General features: G+C 42.0%; 1 protein-coding gene across 1 annotated transcript in view; it reads right to left on the bottom strand.

Moving 5' to 3' along the window:
* The window catches only part of CCDC170 (coiled-coil domain containing 170), a 244498-nt gene that overhangs the window by 64885 nt on the left and 154459 nt on the right, over nt 1–25154 (bottom strand). Inside the window, exon 11 of the mRNA XM_078646946.1 lies at nt 8232–8474. Coding sequence (XP_078503072.1) covers nt 8232–8474 — 243 coding nt within the window. The remainder of the gene's footprint in view (nt 1–8231; nt 8475–25154) is intronic.

The raw sequence follows: 25154 nt of genomic DNA, 5'->3' as shown, positions 1-25154 counted from the left end.
TTCTTATCATTGACGAAGTAAGCATGGTTTCTAATGTCATGCTTGCCTTTGTGCATTTGAGAATGCAAGAAGTTCTTAAAACAGAGTATGATGTGTTATTTGGTGGCAAACACATCATTGTTTTCGGAGATCTTCTGCAGCTGACACCAGTGAAAGGACAACCTGTGTTCAAAATGCTCACGCATGAAGATACCAGGAAGTGCCTAGGGAGCATTGGCAACGTCAATATATGGTTAAACTTCAATTATGCTGAACTGCATGAAAATATGCGTCAGGCGAAGGATGAAGATTACAAGAATATTCTACAAGATGTTAGAATTGGAAAAGTGACCGAGCATGGGAAAGAAGCTTTACATGCACGATTACTGTCAAATTTATATCCAGAACAAGACGTTGTGCCTGAGAATATTTTTCAGAAAATTACTGAGAAGAAATCTGGAATATGTTTGATGCCAACTCTTGCAGAATGTGCCATCTTCAACAACAAAATGTTGCATTTAGAAAACCAAGAGATTGTGAAACTGGAAGCTATTGACAGAGTAGAGCATATGGGATCAACAATTATGTTGTCTGAGAATTTGAAAACAAAATTGGATTCATTAGAGAAGACTATATCTAAAACTGCAGGTTTTGAAAAGACTCTGAATGTGTGCTTAAACTGCCGTATAATTTTAAGAAGGAATTTACATGTTGAAAGAGGTCTGGTAAATGGATCAATGGGTAATGTTGTTGATTTTGTGAAATACAGAAATAGAGATGGAATTGAATTTTTAAAAATTAAATTTGATGGCATTGAGGAAGTACAGCTAATTGGTCGTTGTTCTGCTAGATTTTTGCTTGTAAAAGACTTATATGTTCGCCGTAAGCAGTTTCCTGTTTGCTTGGCATAAGCGGTGACAATCCATAAATCGCAAGGTTTAAGTGTAGACAGTGCATTGGTGAATATTGGCAGTTCTGTGTTCAAGGAGGGTATGGCATATGTGGCATTGTCACGAGTTAGAACTTTATCGGGATTGTACTTGATTGAGTGTGATGTCACAAACATTTGTGCGGATCTAGATTGTGTTAAGGAATACAATAGGTTAAGAAGAAGAGAGTATGCGCCACATTTGCCTCAATATCCTTTGTTTGAGAAACGTGTGGTAGGCCGGAAACGAAGAAATGTGACCAATAGTAGGGAGGTTGGGAGGTTGTAGCAAAAAGACGAAAAGTCGATGAACCTGAAATTATAAGCAGAAAGAAAAAGGATTCTGTTGAAGATGTTGTTGGTTTTCAATTTGAAAACAGTTCTGGTGTCAACTGCTATGCTAATGTAGTGGTTAATGTTTTGTTTTCTCTAGAAAATGTAAAAGAAGAGATTGTGGTCAATTCTGATCAAAGATTTTGCAGTTTGTTAAATTCTGTGTTAGAGAAATGTAGCACTGATAGAACAAAAATATAAAGTGTGTCTGAAATTCGAAAATCTGTTAGACAGATGTTCAGGTCAAACACAATTCTCTCAAAATATTCAGCAAGATTGAGAGTTTTTAATGTATATGCTTGATGTATTGCATGCTGAAGGTGTAAATGTAGATCACCTGTTTGGGCTTTCTTATCAATGGCAGCATGACTGCGAGAACTGTAGGGTATCAAGTACTTCTAGTGTACACTCAGAAAGATTTATATATTTAACTTTGCCAGACAGTAAATCAGTGTCCTTTAATAAGCTAGTAAAAGCAGCTGATCACAACATGGAGTGTAGCCAATGTAAGTCTGAAATGTTGTCAACATTATTTATACGAACATATGGCCAGTATGTCGTTTTAATGTTCCAACGATGTAGGCCTGATGGAACAAAATTGACAACTTTAATAAAAAAATTTGTGGCTTCACAGTTGTCAATATCAGGAAGGACTTTTGTAACTGCAGCAATTATATATCATGACGGTCCTTCAATAACATCAGGACATTACACAGCTTATTTAAAGTCTAGAAATGGCTGGTCATTCTGCAATGATTCTGTTTTAACTTTAAAAAATAAATTGCCTTTTGACCTTAAAAATTCTTACCTGGTGTTTTTAAAACCAAAATTTTAGGGAAGGAATCTCAGGATTTGCTCTGAGGAATTTCAAGAGGTTCTAATGGCTCCTACACGATTTGGCCTTGAGGATAAGTGTAGTACAGAGTCAAAAGTTATTTTTGATTTTTTGAAGGACAACAGAGTATTTCCCAAAGCAAACGGTGTTCTTACCATAACACTTGACGTCATGGAAAAATAACTGCACTTTGAATGAGTTCAGAAAAACTGTTTCTTTTTATAAGCTAATTCAAGCAGCCAATCAAAACATGGAGTAGAGGGAATGTAAGTCTGCAATGCTGTCTAGATTATTGGTCCAAACTTTTGATTATAATGTCATTTTGAAAATCCAACTATATAAACCTGATGAAAGTAAGTCTTCAACTTTAATTACAAATGTTGTGGCTACACAGTCGTTGATTTTAGGAAGAACATTTGTAACTGCAGCTATTATATGGCATGATGGTCATTTGACAGATCCGCTTATTACACAGCTTATTGAAAATGTAAAAAAATTTGCTGTTTCGGAAATTATTCCCATTTGACTACGATACAATGTTGCCTTTTTATTTAAAAATATTCTTACTTTCTGTTTTCAGAAAAGAGAATTTAGGGTAGGTAACTGGCGTATAATGATTCTAGGGGTTGATATAATTTTATCTACTGTTTTATACTGCTTTGTGATTAAAAGTGATGTAGAGAATTAAATAATTGTAGTACTCATAGAGGTAGTGTAAGTCTGCTTCATAGTAAGCAGTATCAGTGTCATAGGAAATGTAGAACATGAGTGAGCAAGAAGGGTAAGATATTACTAGTCCAGGATTGTGAAAGTGATCTTGGAACGTTTTCTTTCTCAAAGTTGCGGAAATACAAAATGACGGGATTTGCTTAGAAGAATTCCAAGAGTTATAAATGGCTCTTACACGATTTGGCCTTGTGGAAACGTGCGGTAGAGAGCGAGAAGTCATTTATTGTATGTAACATATTTTTCAAAACGATGGAGCTTTTCTTTCAGAAAGTGGCGGGCTGAAAATAATAGCAGCACAACAGAGTGTAAGCTGTTCATAGGATATCCTTCGACGTCATGGAAAGTAAGTTACTTTTCAGGAGTTCTGATTTCTGTTTGGTTATGTTATATGGGTTTTTTAAACACAATCATTTTGATTGTGTTTTTTTTTCCCCGCTGTTATATGATGAATACCTTCAAGTCACTATTTTTAGTGAAATTTGATAAATTCTGAGAACAGCAAAAATAAACCATTTAACATGTATAATTAATTCTGTACTTTTTGTATTTATGATATACATTTAGAACTGTGTAGTAGGCATTGAAAAGCTGAGGCTTCTATAAGTGTCAAAGTTGTTGTATACAGTGCTCACATTTTATGTACTCTTTCATATGCTGGACTACATCTGCACAATGAGATACCTAAGCTAAGGAAACACAGGTGATGTGATTGTGGAATGAGCAAAAAAAATTGCACGTTTTTCAATTATATTACCTGTGTTTCCTAACATTACACATCACATTGTGTAGATGAGGTTTAGGCCTGTTCCAGGAGACAGAGGAGGTCTGACATTTGTTCAAGAGTGCAGTGGACATGACTCACTTCGTTAGTAGGCCTGCACATGTATTATCTCCTCTGTACTCTTCAACAAGCGTAAATTTCATCTGCAACCCTGAGTAGGCCTCACCTCAAACAAACCTCTGGATAGGACACACCTTATTGGCATCCTGAAACAATCATTTAAAATGTTAGGGACAGTTTTATGATGGCTGTGCACCTCTTTTGCGCTGCCGTTGCGTCACTTTTGTGAGACAACAGCAGTGCAAAAGATGCACCATGTTCCAAGATAGGCCTCACTTCATCTGCATCAAGATACTGTTAGTTTAAAATGTATATCTTTAGGACTGTGTAGGGGGCCTGGAGAAGCAGAAGCTTCTGTAAGTGTCAAAGTTGTTGAAAAACTGTTTGTCCTTCAATCTTTTCCCTTGTCTTTTCTAATTTTTAAATACATATTTTAATATTTTTCAAATGTTTGTTCTCTCTTTCACAGATTGAAAGTATAAAAATAACAAATGACTAAGTTAATAACAATTATAAGGTAAATGTTTTGTACTCTTTTCGTTACATTTCTATCACATTTAACTACTATTAGTTCCACTGCTTCATTTCTTTAACCCTCACTTTCCTGCCTTTGCTACTTCCCTCATTCCTTTCTCTATTACTTACTTACTCTACTCCTTCCACTCCTTTTCTCAGTCTCTCTCTTCTCATAGTTCCTCACTCTTGTTCACTCACTCCGTCTCTATTACTCTTAGTGTCTCTGACTGATCACTCTTTCACTACTTGTTCATTATGCTTTCTCTGTGTAGTTGAAGCACACTAAGGGGCATATTATGAACACAGCCAATAAAATTATTGCTGTTTTTATCGGCTGAAAACTGCTGCAAAAGTGGTTTTAGCTGCAGTTTTCTGCCGCAAAAGCGGCTTTAGCGACACATTTCTGCCGATAAAAGCTGCAAAACTTTTATTGCCTATGTTGATAATATGCCCCTATGTTATTTAGATTTCTTTGCTGTTTCAATTATTCTTTTTCTGTTACTTCTTCTTTTCTGCTTTCTGTTTTTTCTCTCTGTTATTCCACATGTTTTAATCTTATTTTGAACATTCACTCACATTCTCTAAGAAACTCTTCTTTGTTATTCTTCTACTCTCCTTTTTTTCTTTCACTTCCTTATCTATTTTGTTTTTCACAATTATATCCTCTTCCATCTTTTCTTCGGCAAATAAATCTATTAAACAGTATCTCTGTTTTAGTCCCTATAGCTGTCTTTCTTTTAACATTACTCTCTGTTTACTTCCCTTATACTTACTCTTCTTTTTTAAAAAAAAAATATTTTTGGTTCTCTCCCGGTTCGCGTACCGGAGAGCGAACCGGGAAGCCAACTAAAAGAAATAGAGGTTGCCAGAGTGCTAAACATTCTAGCAATTATTTTATAAAGGGGAGGTAGTTCTGAGAATAACTTTTTTTTAATGTTTTTGTTGTTTTATATTTTTTTTATTTTTCTGAACATTTTTTGTTTTTTTTGTATTTTTTGAACAATTTTATGTTTTTTTTGGTTTTTTGGGGGGGAAACAACGAAAAACAGGCATTGGAAAGGGCTCAACAGGAGCGTTTTTAGCACTTGTGGTTTTCAAATGCTCTGTTTATCAAATTAATACTCATATTGCCACATAAGAGTAAGGTACCGCAATATAAACACACTATCTTCATGTGGACAAAGTTGTCTTGAATGTTTGGCACTCTTTCCCGTGCCTCTGGCCCCGACAGAGTTACCTGTGCCGATGTCCTGGCCACAGGAGTTGGTGGGTTGTCCTGGAGGTCACGCATCTCTACCCTGCTGTAATTTAGTGGATGCCACCTCTGCATGTGACGGTGCATAGTATAGTTGCCGTAACTATACTTCTTATTTGTGCCTCTAGATAAGTCCTCTTTGCATATGAGGCACGTCACATAGCGAGCATTAACTTTTTTTTGTCCTTCAGGAAAAGAAAAAAACTGCCAAATGAAACTATTTTTATGGTGAGATATCCGGGGCTCCTCTTGTAAAAACTGTGTTGCCTGTATTTCCTCTTCCTCTTCTTCATCCTCTTCCTCCTCTGTGTTGGGAAGGAACTGTGGAGGTGGTCCTCTCTTCCTATGAGGAGGGGGTGGTGGTGGTGGGGGTGCACCAGCTGCAGCTACTAGTGAAGCCATTTTCTACTCAGCAAAATAGGTCTTCCTTTCACAAAGTTGAAAGTCAGAGTGAGAAAAAAGGTGGGGGCTTTCATCATTTTGGAAAAAAAATAGTTCTAAACCAATGAAAAGTGTTATTTTTAGGTCACATGACCTAGCCTTACATCATTAGGAAACCAAAAGTGAAATGAACCAATGAAAAGTTTTATTAACAAGTCACAGGACCTGTTACGCTTATGTTACGCGCTGCGGGACGCGCCCCGGATCGCTTCCGGGGAGCTGCGCTTCGCGCCTCGGTTCACGCTCCGGAGCACTTCCGGGTGCGCTAACGCGGCGCGTCATAAGACGCATTACGCGGCAACGCGATACGTCGCGCTTTTGCGACGCGCCCCGGATCGCTTCCGGGGAGCTGCGCTTTGCGTCTCGGTTCGCGTACCAGAGCACTTCCGGGTGCGCTAACGCGGCGCGTCATAAGACGCATTACGCGACAACGTGATACGTCGCGCTTCCGCGACGCGTCACGATGTTGATTTCTAACGCGGCAGTTGCGCAAACGGAACGTTTACCGGTTCGCGGACCGGGTCGCGGCACCAAATTGAGCTAACGGGAAGCTTCCCGGTTCGCGAACCGGGAGCGAACAAAAAAAAATTATAATAAAAAAAATTATTAATAAACATATAAAATATATTTTTTGATTTAAAGAAGAATACATTTTACAGCTATAGATATTAGCTTTTAAAAAACCAATGAAATTCACTGAAAAAACCATAGGTTATAGACCATATATAGTTAGGAATTAGCATTTACAAAACCTTGAAAATTCACTGAAAAAACCATAGGTTATAGACCATATATAGTTAGGAATTAGCATTTAAAAAACCTTTTTTTACTCACACAAAACCATTGAAATTCCATATATAGTTAGTTGTACTAACTATATATAGCGCACCCGCAATCCACTGCTGATCATGTCACATATTACATCATTCATGACATGGTCAGTGACATCACTAATGACATCACTGATGACATCTCAAATTACATCACTGATGACATCACTGATGACATCTCAAATGACATCACTGATGACATCACTGATGACATCTCAAATGACATCACTGATGACATCACAGATGACATCTCATTTGACATTACTGATCACATCACTGATGACATCATTCATGTGATAATACGATGAACCTCTTCAGACTCTAATATAACCTTAGATACACTCAGTGTAAACAGACACTCACAGACTGTCACTCATCCATGGAGTTACTCACACACTTAGTCAGTCATGCAAAGAATCAATCACACCTCCATTTCCTCAACTATACAGTTATACACACCTTACTTATTCAAACATATACTAACACATATTTACTCTCTTTTACAATGCCTGATACAAGTTCACAATGATCAATACAGCCACTCACACATTCACTGGCTCTTATGCACAGTTATTTATATATGTCAACTGTCACATGTACTGTGTTTTACATATGTACTTACTTTGACATGTAGCACTGAGATATCCATTCACTCACCAATGCACTCAGTCAACCGCCCATACAGGTGTTTCCACATGCACTTTTGAACCCATACATCTAGTGAATCAACTGCTCACACATCTATGCACAGAGTCATACACCTCCCAGCCACCCACACACACACACTCAGTCTCCCATACAAATACTTGGGCAACCAATCAATAACCCATATACTTACTCATATAGCTACTGATCAACACATGCAGCAGTTTACAGAACAACAGACATAATGATGCACAAATTAAGACAGTTTAGTCACTAACTCATGCACTCAGTGACACACATTTATTCACTCACTCATACAGTCAATCATGCACCTACTAAATCCTTCATCCAGACACTTATACATCCACTCATTCTTCAATATGTAAGACATATTTTAACTTTACAGAAATATACAGTCACTGGATGTTGTCATCAGTGATGTCATCAGTGATGTCATTTGAGATGTCATCAGTGATGTCATTAGTGAAGTCACTGACCATGTCATGAATGATGTAATATGTGACATGATCAGCAGTGGATTGCGGGTGCGCGATATATAGTTAGTACAACTAACTATATATGGAATTTCAATGGTTTTGTGTGAGTAAAAAAAGGTTTTTTAAATGCTAATTCCTAACTATATATGGTCTATAACCTATGGTTTTTTCAGTGAATATATATATATATATATTAGATCACAAAGATCTTAAAAAGTACACAGCACGGGAGGAGTAAAGAACAAAATATAAAAAACATTTTCTTTCATATATATCCAACTGCTGCAATGAATATTTTTATAAACACATATTTAATGTATCTGGATATCCATCACAGAAATTATTTTGTTTTACATTCTCCCTCCAGAAAGCAGCAATAGGCATTGTGTTTTTGTTACTTGCCTTAAGGTCATTGGTGTCAGAGAGTTTGGCTTTGAGTTCAGTATTCGCTAGTTGTGCTCCGCTAAGCTCCTTCTGTAGTCGCTCAACTTTCTTCTGCATCTTTCTGACAGTGAGGTTTGCATCATCTCTCTCTACCGCTAGGGCTGAGCGCACTTGTTTCTCCTCTTCCAGCTGCGCAATTTTCTTACGTAGTAGGTCCATGTGAAGGTCTCTGCTTTCCAACTTCTCTTTCTGTGTTTTTAACTGCAATAGGGCAAGCATTTAGTAAGAAACATCATAATGTCTAATGACAGACTACTGCAAATTTTAAAAATAACAATTTTGAATGTTTAGACAGATATCGAAAAATAACATTGCCTTTTCTTATCAATTTAACCATAAATCTCATTTTCTTTTACAGTATTCTCAATCCATATTTTTTGCACTTTAGTTAGTTTTTTGTCATACAGTCTTTCCCTACCTTTCCTTTAACATTCCAAGCCAAGCAAGAACTGTTTTGGGATGATCCTTCAGCTTGCTCAGTCTGATTATACAGCATGTTCGGATCTGACATCGAAGAGAGGCAGGTTGAGAAAGGGGTGTTTAGATGTTACATCAAACAATCAGCACCTCAGATAAGCTGGAGTGTTTGTGGTTGCTCTGAGTGTTTTTTTTGCTGCTAAAGAGACAAAGCACACTCTGCAGAGGCAAGGCGACCAGGGTCGGCGCTAGGCATGGGAAGTATGGGCAGCTGCCCAGTGCCTCGAGCTCAGCTCAAAAACATGGGGCCTCACTGGGGCCTCGCTTCGGCCTCGCTTTCACATGAAAGGCATCATTAAAGTCAGGCCACCTGCTCCTCTGGGACCCCTCCCTCTCCCCCTTCACTCCAATCACTGCAATTTTACATTTTGCTAATGAAGTGCCTAAACCTCAGCAGTTATAAAGGCGTGGTGTCAGTCCTGGGATTACGGGCATGGGGGATGGAAAGAATGGCCAGGGGTCTTGGGACAGCAGGGAAGACTATTGTGTGTGAGCAGGTCAAGGGCGGGGCTGTGCTCTGTTGAAAAGGTGCCATTTGCGTTTCCACGCAACAAATGGCCCTTTTGTTTTCAGGATCGGCTGAACAGTAATAGGTGAGGAGAGGCGGCACAATAGAAGAGGGAGAAGCCGTGGCTGGGTAAAGTTTATTGTCAAAGCAACACACCTCTTCTAAGCCCAGGGGAGGTGGTCCCCACTTCCCTGGGCTTGCATGCACTGGATCAGGGCCCAAGTATGGGGCCCCCTTCTCTCGCCTCACATACCTTATCCAGCGCAAAGAGGCCCAGGGTAGGAGATGCCCCTTGTGCCGTGCAGCAATGGATCAGACCTCTAGGCCCAAGTGTGGGGCCCCCTGCCCTCGGACATACAGTCATTATTCAGAACTGTGACACCCAGGGTAGGGCCCCCCTCCCCATCTCCTGAATTTTTTAGCACTAAAGTATGGTTCTGAAGCCCATGGGACAAACACTTTCCCCTGGGCTTTGTGCGCATTGAGCAGCTCAATAGAACTGAGGAACTAGGTTAGAGTACCAGCATCTGCTGGACATCCTGTGATTCTGGGCATATCACTATTTCCACATGCCCCTAAAAAATGAAAATATCCTTTTGTAAGGTAACTGGTGATCATGTAAAGCTTTCTAATGCCTTAGAGCTGAGTTCACATATGCAGTGGCACCATTTTAGTTGCCAGGTCTGAAGTATATAGACCTCTGGGACAGAACAGAGGGGTGGCAAGTGCCAAAAATAACTGGGCTGCCACATATCACTACCGGGCAGAGATTTTCAAATTGCCTTTAATATGAGGTTAGCAAACGCAGTTGTTGTCATTGGGGGGGATTGTAACACCCAGTATTGATCGCAGGGCAGTTTCCTGACATGAAGTCATCAATTTTTAATTTCGGACTGTGGAATATATGCTCATGCGCTAGGCTGTAAAGAAAAATCTCTAAATAATAAAAATGATTGTAACCTTTTGACACCAAGCTGTTCCTTGAGCCTTCCAACTAAACAGTGGAATGTAATGCTGGGCTTTGTTGAATGAGTAGTGGCGGGTTCGGAGCGGGAGGGGCGGAGCAAGCGCAGTAGGGCAGTTGCGCTACCCTTCCCAGCACAGTGCTCAATGAATGCACGCACTGCATTCCACGGCAGGATGGATCACTGTTAGACACTCGTTGCTAACACATGTGGCAGCTTGCAAGTAACTTGTTCTAATCCTCGAAGCCCGAATAATCCTTCCGAGGTCGGTAATTGACTACCATTAAGTTAGACCAGTCTCTCTTTGAATATGAGGAGGCCTGGAGCCTCTTATTTACTTCACTCAGAAATGGGGATCCTCATTATTATTTGAATATAAAATCCTCCCCGTTTTAAAACAGTTGACTGGACTGAATGTAGGACGTCTCCTTTTTTTTTTTGTTAAACAGATGAATCTCACTGATGGCTTGTATGTAATAAAACCTCACTACCCCAGTACATAACTGACCGCATCACTCTGCCAGGCACCTCATTTAGTCGACAGAAATATTTATAATATCGGGCCCGCGTTGTTCTTAAATCGCTGACTCGCTCAGAGATGGTAATACAAATCCTCGTGTCTGGCATTATGGTCCGTAATCTCGCCACTGTGTGGTGGGCTTTCATTTTACAGTGGGGAGGCGGGCCCCAGGGAACGTGGTCAACAGTGCAAATTACACCATTCATCATATTAACAGCATCACCGCCGGCTCTTTGGCGAGGGAGAAGTGCACGCGAAAGTGGCATGAGAATTTCGCTGAAAAGGGAAAGTAAGCACTGGAAAGCGTGAGAGAGGGTAATTAAGGTAGGTGACGGAGTAGGAGAAAAGTAAATATGTGGATGTGAAGGAAAGGATACATACCAAGGGAAACATGAAAAAGTGGGTGACGGCACATAATATAATAGGGTAGAAGAGAAGTTGAGCATTTAGCAAATATCAGGAAGAGAAGCTGAGGTGGTTGTGAAGATGACAGGGTGGACACTGAAAGGAGAGGATAAATGTAAATGGACAAGTAAGTAAATGTTTGGGTGGTGGCACCAGGACCGAGGGCGGGAAGGATCCATTGCACATTTATGGTCGTCTTTTACTACCCAACCAGGGGGCGTGGAACACTTTTCTTTGCTTGCGTTATGGCCCATCGAAGAATCACTGCGCCACTGTGAGTGAGCAAGTGATGGATGGAGGGTAGCACGAGCGAGAGGAGGATGACATAAGAAGAAGAGAAAGTGTGGCCAGGGCATCATTGAAGAAGAGAAGAGGGGAACGTGATGGAGAGAGAGATGTTGGAGAAAGCCAGTAAGGAGGAAGTGAGAAGAGAAAGTCCAGAAAAGTAATCATGTGGATGAACTGGGGAGAAAGAGTGGTGGAAAGAGAGGGCAATTAGGCAAAGAAAAGGGGGAAAGACTAATAAGGGGAAGTAAGGGAGGATATTGAGATTAAGGGAGAAGAGGGTGTGAGAAGAGAAAGCTATTTGGGGAAGGTTGAGTGAGAGGAAAATGTGAAGGGAGAAAACTAATAAGGGAACTGATGGAAGAAAACGTGAGAGGAGAAAACTGATGAAGAAAAGAAAGTGACTGAGAGCTAATATGAGAGGAGAAAGTGAATTAAAAATAAGGGTAACAAATAACAAGCATTGGCCGCGCGGCCGTTAAAGTAACGCAGCAGTAAAAGCAAAAGTGATCATGGGGACGCGCTCTGTGGTGAGGGAGGGGCGGAGCAAGGCGCTTGGAAGATCAAGGAAAAGAAAGTGTGCTGCGGGGAATGCGCGCAACGGCAAAAGCAGGCTGGCGAGTGGTGTGCGCGCACCATGACGAGAGAGGAAAGCCATATGGCGCCTCTGCTCGTCATTGTGCGCGTAAACGCACGCTCTATGCCTGCCAAAAGCGTGTGGTAGCACTTTGAAAACCCACACACTAAATATCTTGCCGAGCAGTGCATGCGCTGGCTCAGTGAGACCTAAAAAACATTACAATAACCAATGTCAATCATGACAATGAAGTTGCCCATATTTAAATTTCACATGTCTTGCCTAATATACTTCCCTATATGTGCTCGTTTTTCCCCGCATTTCCTTTTTCTGTATTTTTTCTATTCAACATATCAACCTATCGTTCTGCATACTATCAACTCAATTATAGGTGTTTGTGCTAGTTCAGGTTTGGGCGAGTGAGTAAAATGGGCCATGACTGAGAGCCCTGGATTTGAGTCTAAAGGTCGTGTACAGTTCTCACAGTGCCTGCCAGTGGGTCACAAATGTGTTTAGAATACCTGCTCACCAATCTTGTTTAGCTCCTCTGTGGAGGGCAGAGGGCAATGATGGCACGTACTAATTGTACTTGTAATTATGTGTAAAAGCGTGCAAAGGAGGTACAAAGTTACTGTTGAAAATTGACCGACCAAATGAAAATACAGTGTTCATAAGTGAATGGCTGTGATGTGTGTTTGTGGGGGAGAATGGTAAAGTGAAGCAGATGCAAGAGAATATGTGCAGAAGGAGAAAGTGAAACGAGGGTTCAGAAAAGAAAGAGTAGGGCTGAAATATGTAGATGGAAGATTTCAGAAAGATGTGGGTAGAGAAAAGTCTAAGTCTCGCAGAAAGGTGGCAGAGGAAAGTAGTATGAAGAGGACAATAGGAATGATTCTGTCACTCTAAAGGCCACTACCCCTTCCACATGCCAAAGACGCACCAAAGGCAAGCCCGTCTTTGCTCATCTGCGCACGAATGGGACCAGGGGCGAGGAACCCTGCCTGAATCCCCAAAAAGATGGTAACTTATTCAGCTCAATCCCTATACTCACTCGTGCCTAAACCTTCCCTGCTCACCTGTTCCCAATACGGCCAGGGAACAGGGATTTGAGCTGCCCCCTCTGTATTTTTTCGATTTGCAATCCCAAGAAGTCAGGGCTAAAATACCTGAGCTCATGACATTGAAACTCACACTTATCAACTGTAGATCCCTGTACCATCATAAGTTTCAGCTACTAACACTAATGGATGATAAACAACTAGATGTCTTGTTCCTAACAGAAATGTGGCTACATGACATCTCTAGACTAGACATCCCCCGGCATATTATGTATGTAGGAAAAACTGCGTGCACAAACGCTGTGGGGGTATCACTATCATCCTAAAAGACACACATAGATGTAGATTTTCATTGATTGTCTATCCCAGACTCTGAGAATTTCTCTTTTACTATAAACTTGTCACCCACTTCTTTCATCTCAGGATTACTTATGTATGGACCTACAGGCCCATGTACTAAGTTTACAGAAGCCTTACCTGAGATAGTAGCTAGCATTACCATCGATAAACCAAATGTCACTCTCCTAGGGGATCTCAACGTTCATGTGGATATAATCAACAACCCTACGGTGTCAGGCAGCTTACATGACCTACGCTGTCTGCAGCTCACTCAAAGAGTAGCAGGTCCCACCCATGACAAAGGACATCTTCTAGATCCAGTGTTTAGAAATGACACTAACATAAAAATTGTAAACCTATGCCCAATACCTGGACTGACCATGCTCTGATCTCATTCACACTGGAGGGTATCCCATCCCCTTTGGAAAATAAGACATGGGAAGCTCCTCCGCTATGGGGGAGGGGCGTCGATCCCTGCCAGCAGCGCAAAAAATAAAAATAAAATGGCAATAACCTGGCGTTTATTATAATTTTATTTTGTTTACATGATTCTGGGGGCCGGGCCAGGGGGGGCAACAGTTGTCCAAGGGGAGTGGTGTGCACTGTTTTTTTTTTATTTATCTTTTTTATTGTAACAGGACGTTAAACACACCTTACATTAGGGCTGTTCAAAAAATGACCAAGGATTATTACAGTGAGTCATAGGGTAGCCTTGGCTGGCTGTCTCAGGCCGGCTAAACCATCATGAGCATTAATGCTCTCTGCACCCTAGCTGCTTTGCTGGGTATGAGACAGCAAAATACAGGCTCCCAGTCCCCTTGGGAGCGCAAATCATCGTTGCTCAGGCCAATCCTGAAGCTGCTCCCCTGGGTGAGAGCAGCTTCAGGATTGGGCGCAGGGGAGTCTGGGAGAAGCTGCTTGCAGTGGAGGTCTGAGAGTAGCAAAAGATGGCGATGCGGCTGGCGGCAGGTAAGTTCTTTGTTTTATCCTTTTTTTATTGTCCGTTGTCTCTCCCCATGGCCCTTCCCCTCTCCTCTGACACCAGACGCTACTGCAATAAGAACATAATCAGCCTATGACGACCCTGTTCAAAACTGAATAAAGAAATATGAATGAACTCCATAGCCTCAAAAGAACCGGCCATAGGTAAACATCCCTCAGCAGCGAATTCCATAATTGAAGAGTGGATTAAGGATTCACTAAATGAAACGATTCCTATCACGACTATAAAGAATGGAAATAAAAAGAAATCCGCACCTTGTTTCACCGCCCACCTGGTCCCCCTAAAAGACGTAAAACTCTCCTACCTGATGGCTATCGGACATTTCCATCAGGAAATTAAAAAGGTACAGGCAGCATACTACAAACATGTAATGATGAATATAGTCAATGTCCCAAAGGAACTTTTCGGTAGTGTTAAGTCACTCACTTCTCCAAAATTTAAAAATACGCTACCTACCCCTACAGTATCACCCTGCAACAAACTTGCAGTGTACTTCCAAGATAAAGTTGATGTTATCTACAGTAACCTACAACAGACAAAAAAAAGCCTTGTCTATTCAGCCAGAAATACATGTTCTGCATGAGGAGATGACAGGCATCTCAAACTCCCCCCTATCACAGGGGAGTCACTCTCAGCATTATTTAGCAAAGTTGAATTGGGATCCCCTGTGTACCCGGCACCACCTCACATTCTGCTACAAGGAGCACAAGATATTCTCACCACACTTCTTGATTTCCATCTATCCCTTTCCACTGGAGTAGTGCCCTGATTTGGAAACAAGCAGTAGTTAAACCTGCTAATGAAGCCCAACCTTGAACCCTCATGTCCCGGGAACTACAGACCTATCTCCTTGCTTCCAGCCATGGGGAAGGTACTAGAAAAACATATCAATCAAAACCTCTCCCTGTTTCAGCAGGAGAACTCTCTTCTTTACTCAACTCAGACTGGTTTCCCTCCACAACATAGCATGGAAACCACATTATTAGCAATAACAGTGGAGCTGAAAATATTACTGTACAAAGGAGGCTCCCTACCATTATCCTTCTCTACCTGTGGACAACTTTCAACAATGTTGACCACAAGACTCTCGTCCTCAGGATAAGTGAAAAAGGAATAGAAAATGATGCTATGACCTGGCTTTCCTCGTTCCTAAAAGAAGAGTTCTTTTAATTTTGCAATCCTCCCTGCTATTCAGAGGTCTTCCCTTTGATGTGTGGGGTTCCGCAGGGCTTTGCATTGAGGCCTACACCTTTCAACATTTATTTAAATCCATTGGCAGACATCGTCAAGGAATTTTATGTGTTGATGGTCTCCTTTGCCGACAACACCCAACTGGCAGTCTCCCTTTACCTGGAAACAGGTTTACAACAACTAGCTCCTTTTTTAGAGAAAGTTGCATAATGGATGGCTTACTGCTCACTTACATTGAAGGGAAACAAAGACAAGCTGATGATTTTAAGAAACAAGCCAACACTGCAAACATCCCTCGATGGCCAGAGTGTCTGGGGGAACTGCCAATCTCTCTTCCTCTCCCATTACGATCTTAGGTATGTGGTTGGATAGCTCTTTATCTATGGAGGCCCAAGTAAAAATGTTTACAGCATCTTGCTTTGGCTTTATCAGAACCCTATGGAAAATCCTAGACCTCCTACCTACACAATCTAGGAGAATAGTGGCCCAAGTGCTGATTCTTTCCTGCTTGGACTATTGAAATTCCCTGTATATGGGCTCACCCAAATATATCAGCAAGAGACTCCAGTTAGTCCAAAGAGTGGCAGCAAGGACTATCCTCAAGCTTCCCAAACATAGCTCAGCAAAAATTGCACTGGCTTCAAGTGGAGGAAAGGGTAGAATTCAAGGCACTTTACTTGGCGCATAGGGGAATCAATTATAATGGAACCTCCTCGATAGTGGCTCTTCTGGTACCTTACACTCCTAGCAGTACCTTAACATCCTCCAATGCTTGATTGCTAAAGGTCCAAAGGATCAGTTTGGGGGGGTGTATCCTTCTCGCATTTGACCCCTAAGCTTTGGAATGCTTTGCCCACTGAGCTTAGAAACAAAATGAACAAGACTCAATAAAAAAAAGGCTTAAAACATGGCTTTACCCCCACTTGCTCTAGACATGTACCGCCTCAGAATCCCACTAGTGTACACGGTGATCCACTCACGCAGCACTGGGAAGCCCTCAGGCGGCTATCTGCTTTATAAATCTGCATAGAATAAATCTACATAGAATAACTTGAGGAGCACTGTTACACGGTGGTAGTGAGGGAATTCATAGCGAAGGAGCTCATTGGCGAGGCGACCAACTAACATTGTTGCACCGACGGCCACCAGCACTAACTCCGGCGCTGGATGTCCCAAATTAGAGGGGCCTCACATCTTCCCTTTCGCCCAGGGCCCCAAAAGTCTTAGGACCGGCCCTGAAGGCGACGAAACGAGGGCGAGTATCCCCGCATGCTAAAGAAAGACAGCCTTCAAGTTCCGCATGTCCATACATGATGTGCTCTTCCAGTCCAGTATTTTTCTTTGAATTCAGGGACTTGTAGTCTTTTTGTTCCATGTCACTGTAAAACAGGATTACAAGTCCTAGAATTAAAAGAGAAAACCTGGACTGGAGCAGCACCCGACATACAAACATGGCAAACTTGGCAGGTATGGGGAGGGACATTGGCAAGCCAGGTCAAGGCAGCTGGGGAAGATGGGCAAGAGTCAAGAGACAGGGGCTGTGGAAAAAGGCAGGAAAAGACACAGCAAAGGAGATAAGGAGAGGTGCAGAGCTTCAGGAAGCCTGTTAGACCTGCAAGATGTTAAGAATGTCTTCATACGATGCTACGCTACTATACTTTTGCAAGGAGAGAACAGATGGAAAGCCACTGTATGTCCTCTGGGCTGAGACCTCAAAAATACAATTGGTATGATGTGCAAAAGGGGGATGTGTTACCTTTCACATCCTATCTGAACCTTAGGAACAAATGGTATCCTGTTTTTCTGGAACAGGAAGCTTCAATCACAGTATGTGGCATGCTTCATCATTGGCAAACTTACCTTACCCTGGTAAGATGATACCACCAGGACAGACTCAACCTTATCTTTGAGGGAGTTGATAAAACCTATGCCAGGATCAAATGGACATCCAGATAAAATTAAAACTACCTCAGAGTAAACCCAAATGAATCCCCTTTATTTGTAGGTGTCCTAAGTATAGTTAAAAACCTGTCCTATGTGATTTGGGAACACTCCCCCTTACATCTATTAAGCTGCTTACATTTTACATTTTTCTGCCCATTTGTGTGGCTTAAAACAGATCTGGGGTATTCATCACGGCTATACAATGTTCCCTATAGATAGTACTAGGCAAATCCATACCCGGTGAATAAGGAATGTCCTGCCTTCACCAATTGTATAAGCCACCTAATATGGGCATATACTGACTTTGTGGTTTGGCTCAAGGGTGGTAACTCCTGAAGACAGACATTAGTCAATAAGAAGCACCTGCATACAACCAACATCTGGTCAATCGGCTAACTGAACTGGTGCAAACAGTGCCGCTACCCTCGAGCCAGATCACAAAGCCAAAAAAAGATCATATTAGGGTTGGCTTATACAACTAGTGAATGTAGGAAAAGTGGGACATTGAAAGTTTGCAATGTGTTTCCACAATGTTGGTCGTCCATCAAACTTCCAATGCATTGAGAGGAACTGCCTTAATGGCAATCCCTGTCTATGCAAGAACGTCTGCTGGGCTGGGGGACATCTCAAACGTGGTGGCAGGTACTCAGTCAGGGCAACAGAGTACCTTATTTCATCACCCTGATGGAGTAAATACTATCTACCAAAATCAAAATCAGGCATTTAGTTTTGAATTTTGTTTTTAATATCAATGTATAAGCATCCCTCATTTGTTGTAATATAAAACATATAACATCCTTGCAAGGGACCATGATGTTGATTCACTAATATGCCTGGGCTAGTTACATAATTCACCCTTTGAACCCCACAGAATGTTCATGGTTCACCTGTTGTTTCACAGTTAAACTCTCAAAGTCTCCATTCACTGCTGAGGAGCAAGGTGGAGGATATTCGGTGGAAATCACAGACTACCTGTGCCTCTTAGAGGTCTTTGTAGAAGGCTAGACTGGGAACCAAAAGTAGACCCAGCTAAAATCTACAAAGCAGCCCGCTACCTTTCTCTCCTCTCTCTCTTTCCATTCATCATGCTCTGTCTGTCTCCTTCTGTCTTGTCTTCTCTTCTCGCTCTATCTTTGGTCTTTACTCTATCCCTTTTTCCATCCCCTCACTCTCTGCTAATGCGAACTTTGGGCCATATTATCAAGAAAGGGCGATACATTATCGCCGCTTGTATAGGCAGGAAACTGCCGCTAAAGCGGCGATAATGGGCTTGATAATATGCCCTTGTGAATTCCCATAGAAGCCCAGGTTCTGGTGTCAACCTGGGCTTCTATGGGAATTCACAAGTGCATATTATCAAGCCCATTATCGCCGCTTTAGCGGCTGTTTCCTGCCGATAAAAGCGGCAATAATGTATCACCCTTTCTTGATAATATGGCCCTTTGTGCCTGCTGAAATAAATACTGGGGAACTGGAGAGAATGACCAGTGGTAGCCCAGGTCCTTCCAAAACCAGCCTCCAATGGCTGTATCCCCAGGGGAAATTCCCGATGACATAAATGGCGAGTCTGTGTAGCTTTTGATTCAGTAAAGTATTTTATGATCCTAAGTACTAGGATTAGTAAAGGATGTCCTTGCAAAAATGTGTCATGGTTCTGACAGCTGTTTCTTCTCGCAGCCAGTCAAAATGCTGTCGTCATGATTTTTGATTGCACCCTCGAGAATTGTATGCCAAAATTGCCATTTGTAGTCTCCAAATTCTCAAAGATGGATGAGAGGTGAGCCATTGCTAGCTAACAGTGAACTGAGTCACGAGGAAACAGGGCAATTTGGAGGAAGAGGTGTGGCGCAGCAGCCAGGGCGTCTAACTCTGGAACCCGGGGGCTCACAGTTCGATCCCGGCACCTGCGGCAGATCAGCCCAGCACCATGTGACTCTGGGCAATAGCTTGCTTAATCTTCCCGAGGGCCTCCAGTGCCTTGACACCTTTGGGTAATTGGTTGCGCTTTACAAATACTGGACATTTACATGCACGCTGGAGGAATGGGAAGCAGTTTTTAGTGCAGGAGGGGCTCCCTATAGAGTCCTCAAAGCCACTGTGCAGGATCTGGCCAAGTCCATACTCCAAGGGTTGTATCTTGATGGTGTCCTCTGGCTCAGTGCAGAGCAGATTGCCTATTTGTATGCATCTTCAATGAGTAAAGTCAATCTATTTAACCTGCAAATTAGTGCATTATGTTAGACAACACAACTCAGAAACAGAGAGAGGCAAACCTTGCTCACTGGTTCATGCTGTAGTGTCAGAGAATCTAACTCAGAAATATTTCGGGTGAACTGAATTGGCTTTATGCACTGCAGGCACTTAAAAACAGGTGCTCGGGGTTGCACTGTAGTCCGCGGGCCCATCATGATACAACCCATCTAGTGCACCTTCTTGGTTACTAAAATTGGTGCCAGCCAGCGCCCTGCCAGAGCAGGGAAAAGGATATCTCACCGATAGACTTGGTTTTGATGATCTGAGTGATGTTGCAGGAGGGACAAAAACAATCCATACTGAACAGAGAATTTAAATAGAATCTGAAGTTCTTGTCACTTCACCAGTACCCTTCAATGTTAGGAAAATGTAAAGAGGGAGAGAAAGAATATAATGAAGATAGGATGAAGAAAAATAAAGGAATTTAGGAAGAAAGGAAACAGCAAGTAAAGACAGAACATAGAAAATTGTATTAGAAGAAATTAAAAGAAACTACAGGAAAAGATTCACACACACCATAAAAGGAAGTGGAAAACAACTGTGAAAACCAACAACGTTTTAAAGATGAAAGAAGAGGGGTTTAGAACAAAGGGCACAGGGCTAGGATGTAGTAGACTCAATAATAGTGTACAAGATAAATAATTACCTCAAAAGAATAAAAGAAAGTAGACGAATGAAGATGCTGAAGACAGAAAGGACTCCCTGTTCAAAAGGTAGAAAGAAGACAACCGAAAAAGAACCAATCTATAAGTAAAACTATCAAATATTTAAACAAGCTATTTATGTTGCAGGTTAAAATGTGAGATACCACATATGACTGATTGATTTAGCTATTGTCGAATTTGATGTGCAGGTCACTAGTTCTGAGTTTTTAGTTTTGTACGGTAAGATACCTATAACAGACAGACTAGCTTGCAGGTCATAAACCTGTTAGCATATTCATCTGCTGCAGAGATGTGTATGCATCCAGCAGGTCACTGACCAGTGAGATAGCGTAGTGAGTCAACTTACCTGCTTCCAAAGTTTGTTAGTAGCATGTAAGTCACGTTACAATTGTGATTTGATAGGTCAGTGGGTAAATTAATTCATTGCACAGATGTGTGTGTAACCTGTGGGTTACAGTTCCAGCCCTAGTGAGATAAATCAATCCCAGCAGTGCACTGACAGTATGAGTATATCAGCATAATCCTATGGGTAAAATGAAGAAAAACTGAACCATGTATCCTAAAATTTGCGAATGCTGCACTGGAGAAGAGAAAAAAATCCAGTCGCCCAAATGCCCTGCCCCTAATTCATTGCCACCAGTCCCTCTTCCAAACCAGAACTGTATATATTTTAACTCCCAGTTTTAAAACAAAACGCTTGTTCCCCACCTGGTGCGAGATTGCTTCGCCCTAGGTAGCGTCACGACCGGCCTCACTCAACGCCGCTCTTGCGAGACGCTGGTCACTCACTCCACCCACCGTAGCCGCCATCTTGGGTAGGGGAAGGTCGACGGTTTAGATTATCGTCCCTCCCACCCTCCTCCCGCCCACTACAACCATGGATAAAAACAACAGACCTGCCCGAACGCGCAGCGGGCGGGCGCAGCGGGCGCGCCAAAGGCAAGCCCGTCTGCGCCCGTCCGCGCCTGTACCGGGCCAAGGGCCACTCCCCCTGGTTCTGACCCTTTGGCTCCGCAAAGATGTTACACATCGGACTGGCTTCTGGAGCTACGCCCTCCTCTTTACCAGTCCTGTTGTATTCTCGACCCTTTTCTCTTGGTAGGAAGCGCCATTCCACTTTGTCCCCATTGTAAAACCTCTCTACCAACTGTCATGAACACTCCCTCTATCATAAAGGCCATACCAACTAAAACCTACTCTATGGCTCTCGCCAATGTCCGCTCGCTCGGTAAACACCGAAAGGATATAGCGGATCTCATAGAGGATAGAAAACTAGACATCTTATTTCTGACAGAAACATGGATGGACAACTCGTCCGATCCGGATTTAGTAATCGCAGTGCCTAGCGGATTCACCATCCATATATTAGATCGACAACGTAAGAAAGGCGGTGGTATCGCCATTATCTCACGTGACGCACTCACCGTCAGAACTAACATTATTACAATACTGTCCTGCGAAGCTCTACAATTTTCTATTAAGTTAACTCCTTCCTACAATTTTAAAGGGATCCTTTTGTACCGACCACCCGGGTCAAGGACTGGATCTATCTCCGAGTTTAGGACCATCTTAGAATCATCAGCTCTGGACAGTTCCTTTTCTGTCCTTGGTGATTTTAATTTACATTTTGATAAAACCGAGGATAAAGACACCGCCACTTTTTTAGCGGATATGACAACTTTTGGTCTTCCATTGCTAGTCAAAACCTCCACACACGAAGGTGGCCATATATTGGACGGCATTTTTAATAATCTGATGGATCTACATGTTTCACAAATTCTTCCCCTAACATGGTCAGATCACTACGCTATCCTGGCTACACTGACCATTAGCAACCTTGGGGCCCATCGAGCTTCTAAACTGTCTCTCACTTCTCGACAATCTTTTCAGGCGTGGAACGACATTAATCATTCCAGCCTTGAAACACTTCTGATTAAATCTACCCCCCACTTATCTGCCGACCCCAACATTGCTATTTTGCAATTCAATAAGTGGGTCGGTTCGGCTGCTACCTCCCTGGTCCCAATCAAACAACACTCCCGTAATAGGCTCGTTCCATCAGCCCCATGGTTTTCTGAGGCCTTAAGATTACAGAAGCAGCAGTGCAGAAACAAGGAGAGGCACTGGCGGAAAGATTATTCGGGAGAGACTAGAATAAAATATAAAGAAACGTTGGCTATATATAAAAACATGATTAGCGACGCCAAGAAAAACTATTACAGCAATAGAATTGAACAAGCTAAAAATTGATACCAAATCCGCGAGAGATTTAGGGACACAACGTATACTTGATAAGTAGAAGGGTCATATACCCTTCAAATAATATGGCCGAAAAAGATACACTTTCCTTTAGTGAGAGTCATATCCAGTCTCTCATAGCCTCTTCACCGTTTGGCTCTATCTCTTTGAGTACCACTGCGAAGCAACAGAACGAGTCTGAAAAACTAACTAGACTGTGCAAAAAACACGTGAGAACAGAACTCCACGGGTATTTCTTATTAAAACATCTACAGGGTGGAACAATTCCCTGGGATCTCCAGGTGAAAAATACGCCTGTCATTTTTGTGGAAGACACTGAATACAAAAAGGGATTCAGCTATATTAATACTAAGTGCAGCCGAGACCTGATGGTCCATACTATTGAGACGGCACAAAGGTTATGCAAAAAGGAATTGGAGGAAATAGAGGAGTTGACCAAAGCTATAGCAGACAATCCGGCAGTCACTGACGCAAAGACTCTTCTTGACAAAATCCAAAAAGACATACAGGTCTTTAAGGATATTACGATAAACAACAAAAGTTTGAAATACGAGAAGGACAGTAAATCCTTCAAAATCGAGCAAGTATATCCTTTTCTAAAAGAGGATTACTATACCCAGGCCGAGTCACGCAGGGCGCTCTACGATTACCAAGGCAGATCTAGAAACCGGTTTTCCACCTTCTCTGAGACTTCGTCATCAGACTCATCAGATCCTGATTCAAGAAGCAACAATTCACGTAAACAGGTCTCTTTTTTAGAGAAGGGCCAGCAAGGAAGAACCAAGCCCAAAGCCCCTTGGCAAATGCGAACACGCAAACGGTTCTACCAATCATAAATAAACCTGACGTGGTAGTGAATCTATCCGACCGGATATTAACAAGACAGGAAGAATCCTTATTGAATTTAGGTTTAAAATGTGTCCCCTGTAAACGCACAGATTACACAAAATTGAAAATAGAAACCTTAGAGTTTTGCAGGAAACTAAGGCTTAAAGCCTTCTTCCATAATCAGCCAACTTCTCAGAATATGGAAACAACGGGATTGAGAAACAAGTCTAAGTTTGTCCCACATCAAAATATCCCGAAGCAAATACAAGCCTTTGAGCAAATCATGCTCTCGTCTATTACTAAAATGGAAAAAACTAAGAAATATGTGCCTTCAAACATCAGTAAGGGTGAACTACATGCATTACAAAGCCTGAAAGAAGATCCCTCCCTTGTCATAAAACAGGCAGACAAGGGCGGTGCTGTTGTTATCTGGCCCCGTGACAAGTATGTCGCTGAGGGACTTAAACAGGTTAATAATACCACATGGTATCGAGCTCTAAATGAGGATCCCACAAAACATATCCAGGGATTGATCACCGAGGTCCTAACACAAGGGAAAGAAGAAGGCTTTTTTCGTAGTAAAGAATTCGAATTTCTGAATAAGAAATTTCCGCGCATACCGGTTCTTTATCTTCTACCAAAAATACATAAAAACCTAGCCGAACCACCAGGGCGCCCAATTGTATCGGGCTGCGACTCTTGCTTGGAGCCAATATCCAAGTACGTAGATTTCTTTTTGAAGCCTTTTTTGACGGAGGTAAAATCGTATCTCAGAGACACTACAGATTTTTTAACCAAGGTGGAGGGCATTAGTTTTGACCCATCCAAACATATCATGGCAACTATGGATGTTACGTCTCTGTACACACAAATCTCTCAAGAAGAAGCATTAGAGGTTATGGAAGTGTACTTAGACAAAAGGGAAAAACCGCATAGAGTGCCGACGGCATTCATCCTTAAGTTGGCAGCGATAGCTTTACAGAAGAACTATTTTACATTCAATGACCGGTTCTATATATCAAATCAAGGGCACTGCCATGGGGTGTCCTTATGCTCCTGAGATGGCAGTGCTCTACATGGCACAATATGAGACCATGTTTGTAGAGACCAATAACCCATATAAGGCAAACATTCTGCAATGGTTACGATACATAGATGACGTCTGGCTCCTGTGGCAGGGGAGCCAGACCGAACTCTTGGCGTTCCATGATTGGATCAATAATAGACATATTGACATCAAATTCTCTATTGAGACAAGTACTAAGAAAATGACGTTCCTGGACGTTGAGGTCACCTGTGAGAATGGCAAACTAAAGACATCTCTATATAAGAAACCAACCGACAAGAATACCATCCTCCATCATAAAAGCTACCATCCCAGAAGTCTGAAAGCTAATTTGCCGTACGGGCAATTGCTACGCATCCGGAGAAACTGCTCCGAGATAGGGGACTATGACCAACATGCCCAGACATTCTGTAGTGAAATGATCCATAGAGGATACCCACGCAAACTTTTAAAAAACTCTTACAAAAGGCGAGATTCACCCCTCGGGATACATTACTACAAATCAAGGAGAAGAGAGATTTGGAGAGATTGGTATGCG

Source organism: Lissotriton helveticus, chromosome 6 (genome assembly GCF_964261635.1).
Source record: "Lissotriton helveticus chromosome 6, aLisHel1.1, whole genome shotgun sequence".
NCBI classification, from domain to species: Eukaryota; Metazoa; Chordata; class Amphibia; order Caudata; family Salamandridae; genus Lissotriton; species Lissotriton helveticus.
Note: the sequence above shows the minus strand (reverse complement) of the source record. Positions and strands in the feature narration are given on the sequence as shown.